General features: G+C 40.9%; 1 protein-coding gene and 1 long non-coding RNA gene across 10 annotated transcripts in view; one reads left to right on the forward strand and one right to left on the reverse strand.

The window, feature by feature from the left end:
• The window catches only part of PCSK5 (proprotein convertase subtilisin/kexin type 5), a 464350-nt gene that overhangs the window by 268552 nt on the left and 176924 nt on the right, over nt 1-18874 (forward strand). For all 9 annotated transcript variants that reach the window (XM_059924937.1, XM_059924939.1, XM_059924938.1 and 6 more), the window contains exons 11-12: nt 4839-4956; nt 6829-7017. In XM_059924937.1, the coding sequence (XP_059780920.1) occupies nt 4839-4956; nt 6829-7017 (307 nt within the window). The remainder of the gene's footprint in view (nt 1-4838; nt 4957-6828; nt 7018-18874) is intronic.
• The window catches only part of LOC132367129 (uncharacterized), a 94348-nt gene that overhangs the window by 10572 nt on the left and 64902 nt on the right, over nt 1-18874 (reverse strand). The window lies entirely within an intron of this gene.

The raw sequence follows: 18874 nt of genomic DNA on the forward strand, positions 1-18874 counted from the left end.
GCTTTACTAATAGCCATTTTAGAGTTATGAAATATCTGTTCAGTATGATATTTTTCTAAAAAAGATTTAAAATAGCTGGCATCAGCAAGGATAGTCCACTAAGAGAGATAGAAGTACACCAAATTTCCCTGGTTATAGCTTCCTGTGCCTGAAACTTCTAATTTTTCTTTTCCTACTGAGCTTTCTGACTTTTCTTTAGAACTGACTTTTTTTAGGTCTCATAGCTAGCACTATTGTCTAAATTAACTGTATCTGCTTTTGAACTATGCAATTGTTTACTTGTGTATTTAATGATTAGCTCCTCTTGGCACTTCTGGTCTCATCAAAAAATGGAAATATACCTGCCGGAGAACATTATCTATTTTCCCGCCTTCTCTCGGCCATCGGACTAGTCCAAGCAGGGAAGCTTTTGGATTACTTGGCATAAAAACTAGTTAAACTTCTGGTGCAAGGCAGTTCCACTTTTCGGAACTTATCTGCATGAACAGTCATGCAGCCTAATGGAACAAATATAATGCTAAGCAAGTTTTTCAGATTCCCTTTATTAAGCTTGTTCAGCATCATTCTACCAAGAGATAAATGTACTTTCTGAAATACATTTCTTAACTGTGCTTCGAGATCTTTAGTTAATCTATATACATGCTTTGTTCCCTCAGTGTCTTTCTAAATATCGAATTCAAAGAATTTTGCATTTGGCACAGTGCTTGCACAGAGAGGTCCCACTTGATCATCATGAAGTTACTTTCAGGCTCAGGATTTGCTCTGATCTTGGCATGAAAAACGTGCATAGATAAAACTATTTTAGTTATGGAATGGCCATATCACAACCAGTTGTTTGCATGGTGTATTTGCTATACAAGTAATCATAAATTTTTAAAATAGGAATATTGGTTCTATACTTGAATACATTTTGAGTATTAATGATGACTTTATAGTAGTCAGTAACAAAAAGAACAGACCTCTTAATTCCCCCTTACAGTTCTCCTAAAAACACTTTATGCCACTTGGTGAATTAAAGAAAATTTCTCTAATCGGTTACATTCATTCACTTCCCAAATACATATGGAACCTCATCTCTAAGCCAGGTGTTCTGCAGCCACTGTAAGAAATCATACTCCATGGTGGGGCATGGTAACAGTGGTAACAGTGTGATGGGCAACACTTGACTCAAATGGTTGACTCAAACAAAACAGTGTTTCTGAATTTATAGCTAATTTTAGAGTGTGAAACTTGATATTATTTAAAAAATTATTACATGTCAGTTATAGCTCAGAAGAATTACTAGTGCTCCCATACCATTTAATGGCTTGTTTCCCTGTTGACACCATGTTTTGAAGGAGTTTATCTTCCCAACACATTCATTCTGTAATTATCTTCTCATTAGTATTTGCCAAAAACCAAACAAATAACTGCCAGTCAGAATACACAGAGTTGATATATTGTCAGCACCGCCCCCCCCCCCGCCCAAAAAAAGAAGAAATAAATTTATTTCATTTTTTTCTTAGACTGTGTATCATGATTGTGGGCAGATACACAATTTCAAGTATCTTAAAATAATTTAAAATACTGAAAATCTCCATTACTGATTCAATGGACTTCAGTGATCTATTCTGATTCCCTCATTTATTAATATTTTATTAATATACACTCTTTTTTCTGTTGACCTGCCAGTCTCTAGTTTTACTGCAGCTACTCAGCCTCTGTTCCGAACACCTCCTTTGAGTGTTGCGTGAACAGACCTTGTCTCTGGAGGGTAGGAACTGAATCGGAAACCGAAACAAATTTACGGCCTTCATAAAGACTCAAGGTGCTTTTCTACTTAACTCGAGTGGTTGTTTAACAGTCATGAAGTGTTTGTTGTGTTTGATGATTCTGTGTGTTAATTTACGTCCCAAAGGTTGTTAAGTTGACAGTTATTGGGGGTGGGGTGTGGGGAGGTGGGGAACAGCAGCGTGCACAGCTGAGCTGGGGCCCGGGCGCCCACTTTGCAGACTATTCAAGCCCTTCCCTCCCCAGGCCCCCACTTACCCTCTTCCCTACCTCCCTCCTAGCAATCAAATCTCTTATCTCATTTCCCTAAACTGAGACTAAATGATAAATTGTACGGGTTTAAAACCGGTTGACACTAGTATGGGGATATTTGTGCACCATGCAGAGTTAGCCTAGTGTTGTATCTTTGGCAATAATTTCAGTTCCTCCAGGGAAAGAAAATACCTTAGAGTATTCATGATGAAATGATATAGACTATGGTTAAGTGATAAGTGACAACATAGGATTTATATGAACTTTAACAAAAGATCTGCACAATTTTGTTTCCTTAAGCCCAAATTTGACATTTCTCCTCTATTATGTGGGTTACTCTGTATCTTTTTTAATTAAGGCGGCAAGCTTACCTCACATAATATTATGTAAATAAAACTAAATAGAATTGTTAGTAGCATTTACTGATTTGTGATGAGGTTACTGATGAGTTTTATTTTATTCTTTTCTGGATGTATTTACAAGTTTTTACGATGAACATACATTATTATTTTTTTAAATTTATTTATTTATTTGTTTGTTTTTGGCTGTGTTGGGTCTTCGTTTCTGTGCGAGGGCTTTCTCTACTTGCGGCAAGCGGGGGCCACTCTTCATCGCGGTGCGCGGGCCTCTCACTATCGCGGCCTCTCTTGTTGCGGAGCACAGGCTCCAGACGCGCAGGCTCAGCAGTTGTGGCGCACGGGCCTAGTCGCTCCGCGGCATGTGGGATCTTCCCAGACCAGGGCTTGAACCCGTGTCCCCTGCATTAGCAGGCAGATTCCCAACCACTGCGCCACCAGGGAAGCCCCATACATTACTTTTTAATCAAGAAAAAAATCACTTATAATAAAAGTTGCAAAAGTACATGTATAGAAATCCTAGATATATCTTTGCCATAGCAAAGTACTTTTATTCTGTTTTATTCAGTATGTCCTGTCTGGCTGAGTATCTGATATAATAATGAGCCCTTCCATTTGTATAGTTCTTTACACAGATTTTCTCATGTAGGATATATAATAATAATCAATTTAGTAATGGTGATGGGATAGATAATAATATCCCCAAACAAGGAAATTGTGGGTTAGATATTTTATCTTGTTTCCCAAAAGTTATATGATTAGCAAATAGAAGAAATGGAGCAGTATTTCTGAATCCTAGCACAATTTTCCTTTTTATATGCTATAATTTCCTCCCATGTGTATAAAGTTCTGCTAACTTCCATGAAACATATAAAGAAATATAAGTCCTAGTTCCCACCATCAAGCAGTTTATAATACATTTGGGGTAAAAAGACATGCTGACAGAGAGTTAATTAGCAATTCAATAGATGACACAGGTAAAAAGTACAGTGCATAATACAATGCCTGGCACATAGAAGGCACTCAAGAAATGCTGGATAGGTGGACGGATGCATGGACGGATGGATGAATGGATGGCTGGCTAGATGGGCAGAAGGGCAGATGGATTGACAAATTAATTAAAGTTATAGGTCTAGAAAGGAGAAAATTCACTCATCACAGATGGTTGAAATTCAGTAAATGTCTATTGACTTTTATCGGTCAGAGACTATTTCAAGAAGGAGAAGATAGACTAGCTAGGCCTTCAGGAACTTAGAAGAGTAGAGTTTGACTCTGCAGAGAGGATGAGTGAGGGAACTGCAGGCCGAGGGCTCAGCATGAGCAAAGGCAGTGAGGCAGAAAGAGCAAGATACGACTGGTATTGCAGAGGAGTGACTGACCTTGCTAACGCAAAAGGTTTGGTAAGGAGGTTGTTTTGAAAGTAGAATGGGACTGTATCATAGAATATCTTGAATTTCAAGCTGAAGTATTTAAATAATCCATAAGCATGGGCATCTCTAGACATTTTTGCATAAAGTAATTCATGTTATTAGGAAATGTTTTAGGCAACAAATCTGGTCGAAGTGTGACTTTGTGTTAAATATAAAGATATGAGAGAGTTTAATGCAAGGTGGAGATTTTAAGCATTCAACTGGGATTTTAAAGTATTTTTAGAAAGAGCTGCAAATGTAGATCTCACTGTATCATCATTAAAATATTCCTATATGTAATTGAAACTTCTGAGACAGTTATGTCAAAGTTAGCTTTAGATCAATAGGTATTTCTCATTGAGAACTAAAAGTTTATAACTTTCGAGGATAAGAAGCTGGCATAAAAGTCTAGAGGCCTCCAAATATTTCATGCATGAAGTTTAATAAATTTTTCATATGCCAGAGGAAAGATAATAATTTATGTCTTCCAGGATTTTCAACCAAAATACTAGATAGGTCAGAAAATTTGTATTTTTGAAGTTGTATACACTTCTCTTTAAACCTACTAATTATTTTATCTTACAAAATTGGTGATGTTATCACTTGAATACAAGTGGTTAACAGTGAGGCCTGGGAGCAAATCTATGTGGGTTAGAATTTGGCTCAACCACTGAATTGCTGGTCAATCTTAGCCAAGTTTCTCTCTTTCCTCAGTTTTCTCATCCATGAATGATAATAATAATAGCACTAACATCTTAAGATTGTTGGGAGGATTAAATGTAAAAATATGGGCAAGTGCCTACCATGTAGTAACAATTCATAAATGGTAGTCATGTTACTATAGAACATATTCAATGAATAATATGCATTCATCTTATTTTCTTATGATTGTTTACTTGTTTTATTTGTTTTTTTAATCATTGCTAGAAAGAAAGCTTGGCTCCCGTAGGGTTGTGTCTGGGTTTTCTACTGTGTGAAAGTATAACTCAACATATATGGCATAGGTTGCTGCTAACTACGGTAAAGCTGACCAACTTCTTGCCTTCTGTAGTGAGCCATCTCTATGGATTTGGACTGATGGATGCGGAAGCCATGGTGATGGAGGCGGAAAAGTGGACCACTGTTCCCCAGCAGCACGTGTGTGTGGAGAGCACAGACCGACAAATCAAGTAATGTTTGCTGCAAGCAGACAGCATGACAGTGCCCTAAAAGAGATTAGGCCAGTGCAGATATCTTGAGACAGCCCTGTGTTGCACATGGAAACTAGAAATTTGTGTAGTATTTTTCTAATGTAATTATAAAATTCTAATAGAATGTCTAAGACCCTAAGCCATTAAACACACACTAGTATAACTCAAGGATCCTTAAAAGAAAAACGTATCTTACAAGGGGGTGGGGGAACCCTTACAGATGGGCATTCTTCAAGTGTCTACTCTGTCAATATTTCTATTTGATGGTAGAAGTATTCCCCATAAGTTGGCATACTCCCAAAACTAAACCTTATGTTCTGGAAACTTAACTACATACCATGTAGTTCTCTGAAGAGTGATGCAGGATGCACAGTAAAAGAGATTACAGTTTACTCAGATTCCAGGGCTTAGTCCCCTGTTTCAGCCTCACAAAATTGGAGGCTGTGCTGATTGGATTCATCAAGTGATAGTGAAGTCTCTCCTAGGTGCTGAATCCGAAGAATAGGATTTATTTTAGTGATTTTATTAGTAATTTACTTTCAGCTTTCTTTTTAGAGAGTTAGCTCGGAAAAATACATAAGAACTTTGGTTTGTAATAAAACTAGAGCCATTATAATTCTTGAGGAAATTGTTAGGAAGCAGAAATAAGTGGACTAAGTTTTTTTTTCCCATTCTACCTATTTTTGGCAAAGAATAAGAGAAAAAAAAAATAAAGAAGTAAAAAGTTAACCAGTATTTATTGAGCTCTTACTATAGGTCAAGCCAAGTGCTAGAAACAATGTGTGTTTTCTTCTTAAAACTTTATAACAACTTGGGTATTATTCCCTTTTGACAAAGGAGGAAATGGGATCAAATGGAATAATTGTTTATTCATTCACGAATTCATTTACCAATTCAGCAACAATTTTTCTTGCTGTCAAGCACTTACTGGCTATCAAGCACTGGGCTAGATAATTAGGGATAGAAACAGGAATAAGAAATGCTTCCTGCCCTTGTGGAGCTTACAGTCTAGCGGGGGAGTCAAACCAAAATAATATACTAAGTAGATCATTACAAATGACAATAAGTGAATGCTGGAAATAAAAAGGGTAGAAAATAAAAGGTGGGGAACGTGTTTTTCCTATGGTTCAGTGACCATCTTAGAGAGTGAAATTTAAGCTTTGACTATGAAAGAAGAGTCAGCCATAGGAACAGCGGCAAAAAAGCACTAGAGGCAGAGTAGTGTATGCAAAGTGGCTGAGGTAAACTTGAATTATCCCAGAACTTGAACCAATGCTAGTGTGGCTGGAACCCAGTGTTCAAGGGGCACAGTGGCACAGGAGGAAGCTAGTGAAGAAGACAGGAGCCTGTAGGCAAGTGGAAGAGTGTGTGTTTGGCTTATAGAGAAAGGAAATGGTAGACCAGGGATTTGAATCAAGGTCATAGTCATCCCCAAGCCTCCACTGTACCACAGTACCCTATACTGGTGGGTCACAAAGTGGATTCTGCAGATCAGCAACATCCCTATCGCCTGGGAACTTGTTGGAAAGGCACATTCTTGTGACCCACCCCAGCCTTACTGAATCAGACACTCCAGCACCAGGGGCCAGCGATCTATCTGAACAAGATTGATATCCACTACCTGCATGAAGATAAAAGAACCTTCATTCCCCCTTTCCTCTCACTTGCACCTTTCCCACCCTAACCAGGGTTACTCCCTTAAACGACCGAATCATTTGGGTAATGACACTGTGTCCCTTAGTCTCCGGTGACCACGGCTTGCATTGCATCATGCGGTCCTGCCAGGCCTGCAGGCTCACGCAGCCGAGCTCTGCCTCATGCTCTGCTCAAACCCCCTTCTCTCTGTTGCAGGACAGTTCGGCCCAACAGCGCGGTGCGCTCCGTCTACAAAGCGTCGGGCTGCTCCGACAATCCCAACCACCACGTCGGCTACCTGGAGCACGTAGTTGTGCGCATCACCATCACCCACCCCAGGAGGGGAGACCTGGCCATCTACCTGACCTCGCCCTCAGGAACCAGGTCCCAGCTTTTGGCCAACAGGTACAGTCATGGCCCCTGACCGCCAGTGTGCAGGGGTCACAATGACACCCAGCGACTCTTTCGGCTCGAAAAAGTCCACTGTGCTTTATTTTTTATTTTTTCAGAAGTCGAGGATTGTGCATGTACATATATTGTAGGATCATGATTTTCTATACAATTTTTAAAGGTTACTTTCCGTTTACAGTTATTACAAAATATTGGCTCTAGTCCCTGTGTTGTACGGATAATCCGTGAGCCTATCATATACCCAATAATTTGTACCTCCCACTCCCCAACCCATATATTACCTCTCCCCACCCCGTCCACTAGTTTGTTCTCTAAATCTGTGAGTCTGCTTCTTTTTGTGTTATATTCACTAGTTTATTGTAGTTTTAGATTCCACATGTAAGTTATGTCATACAGTATTTGTCTTTCTCTGACTTATTTCACTTAGTGTAATGCTCTCCAAGTTCAACCATGTTGCTGCAAATGGCAAAAATTGCATTCTTTTTTATGGCTGAGTAGTAGTCCATTGTGTGTGTGTGTGTATACCACAGCTTCTTTATCCATTCATCTGTTGATGGACACTTAAGTTGCTTCCATATCTTGGCTATTGTGAATAGTGCTGCTATGAACATTGGGGTGCATATAGTTTTTCAAATAACAACCTGATTAAAAGATAGGCAGAAGAACTGAACAGACATTTTTCAGGCAGAAGAACTGAATAGACATTTTTCCAAAGAGGAAATGCAGATGGCCAACAGGTACATGAAAAGATGCTCAACACTGCTAATCATCAGAGGAAATGCAAATCAAAAACACAATGAGATATCTCCTCACACCTGTCAAAATGGCCACCATCAAAAAGAACACAAGTAACAAATGTTGGTGAGGGTGTGGAGAAAAGGGAATCCTTGTACACTGTTGGTGGGAATGTCAATTGGTGCAGCCACTGTGGAAAAGAGTATGGAGGTTTCTCAAAAAAACTAAAAACAGAACTACCGTATGACCCAGCAATTCCACTCCTGGGTATAAATCAAAAAAACCCCAAAAACATTAATTCAAAAATATACAGCTGTTCTTTAATTTCTTACTAACCTAAAAACTGGGCGGGGCCGGGGGGAACGCCACTTACGCATCATGATGGGATGGTCATATCTCTCACTGCCCACACATAAACAGAGAGTGCAAAGCTGCCTAGAATCTGTAGGCACAGAACAGTATAACATTTAAGAGTTGGGTAATATTAAAAGGATGCTGCAGAAAAATTGAGGGCCACCTGTTGTTCTTTATCCTATAAAAGAAGTGCAGAACACTAATTCCTTAGGCCTCTGAGATGCCCTCCCCTGCCCTTAAGTGTCTGCTGGAATTTGTTACAGATTAACTGAATGCTCTTGCCTGAGCACTTTCCAAAGTTAAAGGAAATTCTATTTGTTTTAAAACAGGTTTTGGCAGATTTTTTTCTACAAAGATTCAGTTAGTAAATGTTTTGAGCTTTGCAGGCCCTGTGTTTATTGCCACTACTCAACTCTGCCGTTAGAGTGCAAAAGCCACTGTAAACAATATAAATGAATGTGTATGGCTGTGTTCCAATAACAACTTTATTTACACAAACAGGCCAGGGGCTGGATTTGGTTTGAGGACTGACCGTAGTTTGCTAACCACTGTTTTAAAGTTTGGCCCTTTAGTTTTTATTGGCCAAGAGGGCACTTACTTTCTCTTAGTAGCCTCTTCCTTTCTCCATACTTCCTCCAAACATTTCTCCAGCAGGTAATTGTATTGCCAGGACCCTGCTGAAAGGCCAGAATGTTCTAGCACAAGTTTTCTTTTGCTCCACTGGCTTTTCAAGTGGTTGAGAGCATGGGTGGGGGATACTTGTCAACAAGTGGGACCAGATGGGGAAATGTCAGATTGCCTTATACACCCCATTCCCATTATGGTTCTAAAATACAAGCCACAGCCAAAAGCCTATAAGTTTCTTTAATTTGATGTTTCTCTCCAAGAGGAACATTTAATAGGGGCAAAAACCTTATTGTCAAAGGCCTATGCAGTCCAAATGAAAGCCAACCTCTTATGTTGACACAGCCGCCTGTACACATGCCAGGTGTCCACAGCAGTGGTGATCTCTGTTAGGACAATGACAATATGCCAGATGAGTTGAGAGGCCAAGACCAATGCAAGCCTGCAGAGCTGAAAGTGAGACTCAGGAATTGCCAGTTGCTTTTCAAAATCTCCAACTTCATCTGCTGTAGGACAGTGAGAAAAACAGAGAGCAGTAGCACTTCTTGGTGATAGTGACTAGGAGTACAGATTGCAGAGTCTTTCACTGCATTTAATTTCTGTGCTCAGAAGTCTTCTTGTGTTCGTCTTTAAAACTTAATGTCTTCCCTTAGGGCATGGGGAAACCTGGGCTTCGTACTCTATGAAGCGCAGTTTGCCAGGTTAAGGGTGGGCAGGTGCAAGGAACTAAAGGATGCTTTGGTATCTCAGTCGCTGGGCACGCCCTCCTCCCTCCACAGACAGGGGTCTCAGCTGCCGCCAGGTCATTGCTGCTACCTGCCTGAGGCTTCTCTCCAGCGAGCAAGGCCTGCAGATGCCCAATTCTATGATTAATGGAGGTCACACCAGCTGTTGTTACCAAAACCAGGGAAGACCTTTTTCTTGATGTTTTTCTTTTTTTCTTTACTGCTGTGCATTTGCATTGAACTTGGAGTATCCAGGTGATCCCTGGTGAAGTGCAAAGGTTGGCTTCACACATGTGCAGCTCTTCTCCCTGGAGCCCCCTCCGTTGTAGAAAAACAGTCCCTCCACAGTTGCTGTTTGCTTGGAAAACTCAGTCCCTTCAGCCTTTCTGGGCTCTTCCTGCATATTTCAGTATTTCTTGTTGGCTTCCCTGGAAATGACTTCAGTGGGGAAACTTGTGAGCAGGGGAGCTGTGGGTTGCATCACAGGCATTTGGTGGATTACAGTGTCGCTGGCTTCAGTCTTGCATGCATTCTTCAACAGCAGACATCCGCTTTGCTCTTTGCAAAGTGCTGAACCCCAAAGTGCTGCATGACTTGTGTCAGAGAAAAGAAACAGGCATTTCAGATGCTCGGTGACCGATCTTGGCGGTTTCCTTTAGCCTCTCCCATCATTACCTCCTGGGAATAAGATCTGCACTCAGAGTGCATCTTCTTGGTCTGGAGCATTTCTTAAAGTGCTGTTCTTTTGTCTGTCTTCCATCTCAGTGCTGAAAATAAGTAGCCACCCCAGAAAAGGTAGACAAATTTGAGTGGAGGGAGGGGACTGGAGGCACCGAGAGATGTAAACGGATGTTATGAATTCATTTGTCCATAGCTCCCCAAAAACACTGCTTTCAGCATCTGACCCTTTAATAGTAAAACAGCTACACCTGGTCCCAAAACCACGTCTGCCCACCTTCCAGGGCCTGGCTCCCCTGTCCTTGTTGTACTTGACGCTAGTATCATCCCTCCTACTGAGGCGGCTAAGGGAAGACCGTTTCCTTTGGCATTTTTTCCTTCTGGCATATTCCAAAGCTTTAAGTTTATGAGAGGAAATCTCTACTCAGAACTTCCCAGTCTCTGACCTCACGGCAAGGAATCCTCGTGTCCTCTCACCTTGGCCCTGTTTCAAAGCACATTCCTAGGATTGGGAACTGAAGGCAAGAAGCATCGACAAGGGGGCGGGCAGGCTGTGAAGGGAGGGTCTGCTTTGCTCCTGGTGGCCTTCATGTTGGCCTGCAGGGCAGTAATACCTTTCCTCAAGGAAAAGGTGATGAGGTCAGGGTTTAGAAGGGATTTGTATGTCAGAGATTTTTTTTTTTAATTTATTTTTTTATTGAAGTATAGTTGATTCACAGTGTTGTGTTAATTTCTGCTGTACAGCAAAGTGATTCATTTATACATATACATATATTCTTTTTCATATTCTTTTCCATTATGTTTTATCACAGGATAGTGAATGTAGTTCCCTGTGCTATTACAGTAGGAACTCGTTATCAGTTCTATATGTAATACTTTGCATCTGCTAACCCCAAACTCCCAGTCCTAATCCACCCCTCCCCCACCCCCCTCCCCCCTTGGCAACCACAAGTCTGCTCTCTATGTCTGTGAGTCTGTTTCTGTTTCATAGGTAGGTTCATTTGTGTCATATTTTAGATTCCACATGTAAGTGATATCATATGGTATTTGTCTTTCTCTTTCTGACTTACTTCACTTAGTATGATACTCTCTAGTTGCATCCATGTTGCTGCAAATGGCACACTTTTGTTCTTTTTTATGGCTGAGTAGTATTCCGTTGTATACATGTACCACATCTTCTTGATCCATTCATCTGTGGGTGGACATTTAGGTTGTTTCCTTGACTTGGCTATTGTGAGTAGTGCTGCTATGAACATAGGGGTGCATGTATCTTTTCGAATTATAGTATTGTCCAGATATATGCCCAGGAGTGGGATTGCTAGATCATATGGTAGCTCTATTTTTAGTTTTTTGAGGAACCTCCCTACTGTTTTCCATAGTGGCTGCACCAATTTGCATTCCCACCAACAGTGTAGCAGGGTTCCCTTTTCTCCACACCCTTTCCAGCATTTGTTACTTGTAGACTTTTTAATTATGGCCATTCTGAGTGGTGTGAGGTGGTACCTCCTTGTAGTTTTGATTTGCATTTCTCTAATAATTTGCTATGTTGAGCATCTTTGCATGTGCCTATTGGCCATCTGTATGTCTTCTTTGGAGAAATGTGTATTTAAGGCCTTCTGCCCATTTTTCAATTGGGTTATTTATTTTTTGTTGTTGAGTTGTATGAGCTGTTTGTATATTTTGGAAATCAAGCCCTTGTCGGTCATATCGTTTGCAAATATTTTCTCCCATTCCATATGTTGTCTTTTCATTTTGTTTATGGTTTCCTTTACTATGCAAAAGCTTGTAAGTTTGATTAGGTCCCATTTGTTATTTTTTAATTTTATTTCTATTGCCTTGGGAGACTGACCTAAGAAAACACTGGTATTATGATTTAAGACAGAGAATGTTTTGCCTATCTCTTCTAGGAGTTTTATGGTGTCATGTCTTATGTTTAAGTCTTTAAGCCATTTTGAGTTTATTTTTGTGTATGGTGTGAGGGTGTGTTGTAACTTCATTGATTTACATGCAGCTGTCCGACTTTCCCAACACCACTTACTGAAGAGATTCTTTTTCCCATCATATATTTTTGCCTCTTTTGTCGAAGATTAGTTGACTGTAGGTGTGTGGGTTTATTTCTGGGCTCTCTGTTCTGTTCCATTGATCTATATGTCTGTTTTTGTGCCTGTACCACACTGTGTTGATTACTGTAGCTTTGTAGTATTGTCTGAAGTCTGGGAGTGTTATGCGTCCAGCTTTGTTCTTTTTCCTCAGGATTGCTTTGGCAATTCTGGGTCTTTTATGGTTCCATATAAATTTTAGGATTATTCTAGTTCTGTGAAAAATGTCATGGGTAATTTGACACTGTATTAAATCAGTGATGTATTTAATACAGCTGTATTAAATCTGTAGATTGCTTTGGATAGCATGGCCATTTTAACAATATTAATTCTTCCAATCCAAAAGCATGGGATATCTTTACATTTCTTTGAATCTTTAATTTCCTTCATTAATGTTTTATAGTTCTCAGCATATACGTCTTTCACCTCCTTGGTCAACTTTATTCCTAAGTATTTTATTTGTGTGTCAGAGATTATTAATGAGGGCAATAAATAGTTCCCCTGTTGGACACTTACCTTTCTTTCAAAGAAGTCAAGATTTCTGAGGAGGACCACATAAAGCAAAGGACACTGTGCAGTTAAAGGATAGGAATTCTGGGCTTCCCTGGTGGCGCAGTGGTTGAGAATCTGCCTGCCAATGCAGGGGACACGGGTTCGAGCCCTGGTCTGGGAAGATCCCACATGCCGCGGAGCAACTGGGCCCGTGAGCCACAATTACTGAGCCTGCGTGTCTGGAGCCTGTGCTCCGCAACAAGAGAGGCCACGATAGTGAGAGGCCCGCGCACTGCGATGAAGAGTGGCCCCCGCTTGCCGCAACTAGAGAAAGCCCTCGCACAGAAACGAAGACCCAACACAGCCATAAATAAATAAATTTAAAAAAAAAAAAAAAAAGATAGGAATTCTGAAAGGTTTAAAACACACCGTTTTCCTAGTGGGGTCATTTGAGATGAAGAGGTAGAGCTGTGGTGGCAGAGTCGTCCCCATTTGATCTCTCCTGTTTCTCCATGAGGCAGAACTCTTCACAGTAGCCTGTGCACTGGCTGCTGTGAGAAGGAAGGATGCTGAGATTCAGCTCAGACTCAGAATCTGAGGCTCACTCGGCATCATCTCCCCTTAATGATGCAAAAACTAGAGACACAGACAAGGAGAATCAACTAGGAAGGAAGCTGAGAGGACAGCAACTCCCCTCCATTATTATCTTCATTTCAGTATTGACAAAATCTGTGTCCCGGTCTTGGGACCAGAAAATGCTATCCATAACAGTAAATTCCCAAAAGAAATAAAGGGGTCATGGTCAGCTTTCCAGAAGTCCTCATTTTCCTAGACATTTCAGTAAGGAGTGTCTTCAACATTGCTTACGCCCTCACCATGACAATTCCTAGGGAACTGCTTTTCAGCGAGGTCGTTGAAGACGTTGTCAGTGTGGGCCGTCTGGAGCCCCTCAGTGCTTCCCTGTCCTGGCTGCTGGGCACTGGCTGGAACTCCTGTGGAGAACAGCTGTTCCAGGAAGCACGGTTTACCCGAGCATCTGCAGGTGCTGAGCCCTGGAAGGCACTCAGCAGCGTTCACAGCTAGTCCAGCTCGAGCTGCGTGCCCCATTAGCCCAGCAGGCAACCCCCCCCCCCCCCGCCCCCGTGGCAGACCAGGTTGATGGTTTAGTGGGTGGGAGCCCCGAGTAAACAGAGGCATCCTGGAATGCACAGTTAGTGCCTTCTCTTCCCTTTGTTTTCTCCTGTCTTTCCACCCTTCCGCTCCTCCTTCTGGCCTGTCCACCCTGCCTGACAAAAAACCAAACTGAATAATCGGCACAAATGCTTTCCTTCTAGGGAGACTGTGGGGATCTGGCATGGGTAGGGGGAATCAGGTGGGCTTGGGTCCCTTTAAAACAGATACGAGAGCAACTCGAGATGTAAGCCTTTATATGACCACGTGTTCAAATTCTGCCTGCCTACATATTTTCCAACAAAAAAGCTTATCCCATCAGATTCTTCCTTCAACTGCATTTGTTAGAATTATGAAAACCTGGCTTTTTTTTTCTTCCCCTAAATACACCCCCTTTCCCCAACTCACTGAGTTTTAGATTTAGTTTAGCTGTATTGGCTCTCTGTTCCAAATTTTGGCCTCTGCCTGAAAGCTGAAACTTTGCCTCCCTTTCTAAATTTGATTACAGATGAGTATCTCTGCTTCTAATTACGGTCTTAAGTAGAAAGAAGGTACACTTTCTCGTCTGCACAACCTATAGAGTTCTATAATTAACTGTGTTTAACTGGTGTTTCTATTTGAATATTTTTGTCCCTGCCCAAATGTTCAATGACAGACTACTGCCATTTTGTGAAGTGTCCTGCTGTATAAATGTATGTGTGACTTGCAGAATTACACTTTTGCTGTGGAAGTTTTACATTCCAGTAAGGCCTCACCATAAGAATAACCCTCTTCCTTTATTCAAAAGAAGGTACAGCCTTTGGAGCTTAGAGCTGGGATTGTCTTGATTTCACCCTTTTTTTTTTTTTTTTTTTTTTTAAACAAAGCAATCCCTCCACAACATTCTTTTTTTTTAAATTAATTAATTAATTAATTTTTGGCTGTTTTGGGTCTTCGTTTCTGTGCGAGGGCTTTCTCCAGTTGCGGCAATTGGGGGCCACTCTTCATCGCGGTGCGCGGGCCTCTCACTATCGCGGCCTCTCTTGTTGCGGAGCCCGGGCTCCAGACGCGCAGGCTCAGTAAACCCGTGTCCCCTGCACTGGCAGGCAGATTCTCAACCACTGCGCCACCAGGGAAGCCCGATTTCACCCATTTTTACGTTCGACTTTGGAAAAGTGATTCTTTCATTTAGAAAACAGACGTAGTAGTATCTGCCTCACAGGGTTGTTACAAGTAGTGAATAACATAACATAACAGCAAGCTCCTAGTAAGCACTTATAAGCGCTAACCCTTCTTTATGCAGTGCTTTTCAAAGCACCTGGTGAATGACTGTCACACACAGATGGCCAGGTCTCTCCCAGAGAGGCTGATTCTAAAGGTCTGGGTGAGGCCCATGAATTTGCATTTCTAATAAGCTCCCAGGTGATGCCGAAGCTGCCCATCCACAGACCAGACTTTTAAATAGCACCGATTTAAAAGATCACCCAGCTTTTTCAAACACATTCTTCTTATTTTCATGTCATCAAAAAACTTGCGAGCAGTATGCTGCTGGGTGCTGTGAAAGTCATTTACAAAGTCATTTACATTTTATAATGTAAAACAGATATTTAGATAAAAGCCATCTACTATTTAAGAATATATCTTCAGGGCTTCCCTGGTGGCGCAGTGGTTGAGAATCTGCCTGTCAATGCAGGGGACACGGGTTCGAGCCCTGGTCTGGGAAGATCCCACATGCCACGGAGCAACTAGGCCCGTGAGCCACAATTACTGAGCCTGCGCGTCTGGAGCCTGTGCTCCGCAACAAGAGAGGCCGCGATAGTGAGAGGCCCGCGCACCGCGATGAAGAGTGGCCCCCGCTTGCCACAACTAGAGAAAGCCCTCGCACAGAAACGAAGACCCAACACAGCCATAAATAAATAAATAAATAAAAAGAATTAAATCTTTAAAAAAAAAAAAAAAGAATATATCTTCAAGACGATTAAGTATTTACATCATGTACCCACAAGAAGGAATGCATTTCGGGGTTGGTAAGTTAGTAATAATGTGCACGTTGAAAGTTTTTTAGAAAACTCACCTTTTTAGGTATTCCAAACCTCTAGAACCAGTACCTTTCTCTCAGCCTTTCTTAAAGAAGCAATTTAGATTAGAAGTGAGAGAAAAACTTAATAGTGTGTTTTAAATACCGTTTGAGAAGCAAATTATTTAAAACTTACAAAAGCCAAACATCTAAAGAAAATCAGAAGCTGAGTTACAACTAAGCCAAATGAGTGCTTTAAGCATTCTATCAGCTTTATGTTAAATTGTGATGAAGCACTAAAAATATTAAAAATCAAAAAAGAGAACAAAAAGAGAAAAGAAAACTTCCAAAATATTGGTTTAATGTCTAATTCTGTAGTGAACACAAATACTGTCTGGGTAGTCGTGGATGATTCTGAAATTAAGATCCATTTACAATTTGAGAAATAATTATATGATAACACATAGCTGTCAGTACTTACAAAATGTCTTGTTATTTAGTTGCCGTAACATCAGAGAAGCATGTTGTAGCCTTGACACATTGTCTAGACTCTTCAAGTGAAAGGGGGAAAGAAAGCTTACAGTAATTATATGAGTTATTTCCTGAGTTAATTCCTCAAAAGGACGTACTACATTTAATGACAGTCCTTCCTACCAGGCTTCATCCAAAGTAATTTATTTGAAAACCGCTCACAGGGATAAGGCTGTGGGCACCGTTTTAATAACTGGATACATGATTTGTGCCACTGCATGCATATATCATTTCATTGAGCACATGATTATGAAGCCAAGTTGACAGAACAGGGTTTCACTGCAATAGGAGATGTGGACACGGGCATGGAGTTAATCTACTCCAGCTTTCAGCACACTGGCCCTGCTTTATTGACATTTGATCCACACTAATAATGTTGGCATGTGTCTCTTTTCTTCACTGTTGGCACAGCACAGACGTTCAGACAGGGCACTGGACTTTTTAGTTGATAAACAAAGACCACACAATTAGAATCTCTTTAGCGGTGTCCAGTGGTTTGACACTTGGTTTGAGCAAGTATGTTCTTTGCAACACAAATCTCGTCTACTAACCTACATTACCTTTTGTTATATGCAGGTGATGCAGGGTTTTTAAATAGCACAATACGAAAAATAGCAAATAGTTTTAAGTACTGAATCAGAGTAAAAATAAAGGGTGGGGATTAGAAAAGTCAATGCCCAGCTAGTTGAAACAACAATAACAATCAGTGTCTATTTCTCTCCCCGTCAACTCTTTTAGCAAAATGCAGTGATCGTGTTTGGCTGCATTTTAATTCCCCTCCTCAACTTTTATGTCCACATGAAACTAATGAGCATTCCAGCTCTGCATAAAGTGAAGAGACGGGGCTGGGGGAACCACTCAGCCAGATAGACAAAGCCTGTTTACATTCGGGCTTTGAAACACTTATTTGAATGGTGATTATGGATAGTTCTTCTGGGCACCTAGTTTATATTTAATTTTCATTCCAAATGTGATTTTAAAATGATTGATAGCAATGGAATGATTTTCAAAGGTGGAGAGGAAAGGGTGGAAGGGAAGAAACATAGGGTCTGCTAATCCAGCACTCAAATAACTGACCCATGAGTAATTAAAAGTTGGCTGAGGTTGTGGAAACAAGACCGCCCCTCATGTGATGGCAGCCTCAAGTCTCCTTTGTAGTTTTTGGACATGAGGCCGTGAGCCAAATGTTCTGTCTAAACTGTTTGGGAATTGCTTTTAAGTTCGACACTCTTGGAAAGGTATTACGTGACAAGTTGTTGCTTCAGTGCCCTCAAATGGCACAATAGCCTCAACGAATCAGAACTGAAATTAGAACTGTTGGGCTAAGAAGTGGTTCTAGACCAATTTTCTGCCTCCATCCATTTCTATGTCACAATATTCGCTTCAGTAACATCTCTCTGGCAGGAAGTGCCATTTGAAAAGTTTCCTCCTTCCTCTACCTCTGTGTCTCGTTTTCACCCAACACACACTTTCTGGGTTTTACATGAAGGACCCAGTAGGTAAGTCAATTGTGTTTATAATGACCCAACAATTTCTTCCTGGCCAAGTCCAGTTTCAAGCCACAAACTTGTGAAACAAGCCCTACTGTGGTAGTGCGTGGATTGTAAGATCTCCTGGATGATTGTACCATCCATAATCTATGGAAGATCATTTTCAGTGGGAAGACATTCATGTACGGAGCCACTGTTTCCATCCCCGTTATCACGAGGGAAAGCTGCCAGATCCAATATGGTCCTCGTTGAAATGCCGCACCCTTCGGTTCAGAAGTAACCTGTTACAGATAGTATACAGATATTCTAAAAAAAGAAAAAGGCCTTCCCATCCATATAAGGTTTGAAAATCACTGCCTCCCATTAACCCCATTATGGAGATTAACAAAACATATTTGAATATTCCAAAGATCTGCAGTGTTCTCCAGTAAAGAGATCTGTTCAACTTTAACTCAGCCTTTTCTCAATATTCTGACCATGGGACACCTTGAGAATGTTGCTAAATACTTTCTATTTTTCTTCTTTCAAGAGCTCAGGAGCATGCAACAGGTGATTTTCCTGTTTATTGCTTTTCTCCAGGGAAAGCTGCCGAGTGTCAGCCATTTACCCAACACAGTCCCTAGTTACGCCACCTAACCCTTCAGCTTTAGAATCCAGCTGGCATTTTAGAGGGAGCCTCAAACACATTGATAGAGCACTTTAAAAAATCAGAATTGTAATATATTAAGTTATAATGAGATTAAACTGGTTATTTTTGTTTTTAGAAGGGTGCATTTTCTCCTAATGGGAAGATCCACATGGAAGTTCAAATGATAACCACCAGTTTCCTTGGTGAACATGAAAGTAAAGCAAGGAGAGGTGATTGTATGTCTTAAATAGCTATCAACATCCACTTGTCATGACCTTTGTATTTGTCTGCACTGAAGGACAGATATGTCCCAGTAACTGGACATGGTT

This window comes from Balaenoptera ricei, chromosome 6 (assembly GCF_028023285.1).
Source record: "Balaenoptera ricei isolate mBalRic1 chromosome 6, mBalRic1.hap2, whole genome shotgun sequence".
NCBI classification, from domain to species: domain Eukaryota; kingdom Metazoa; phylum Chordata; class Mammalia; order Artiodactyla; family Balaenopteridae; genus Balaenoptera; species Balaenoptera ricei.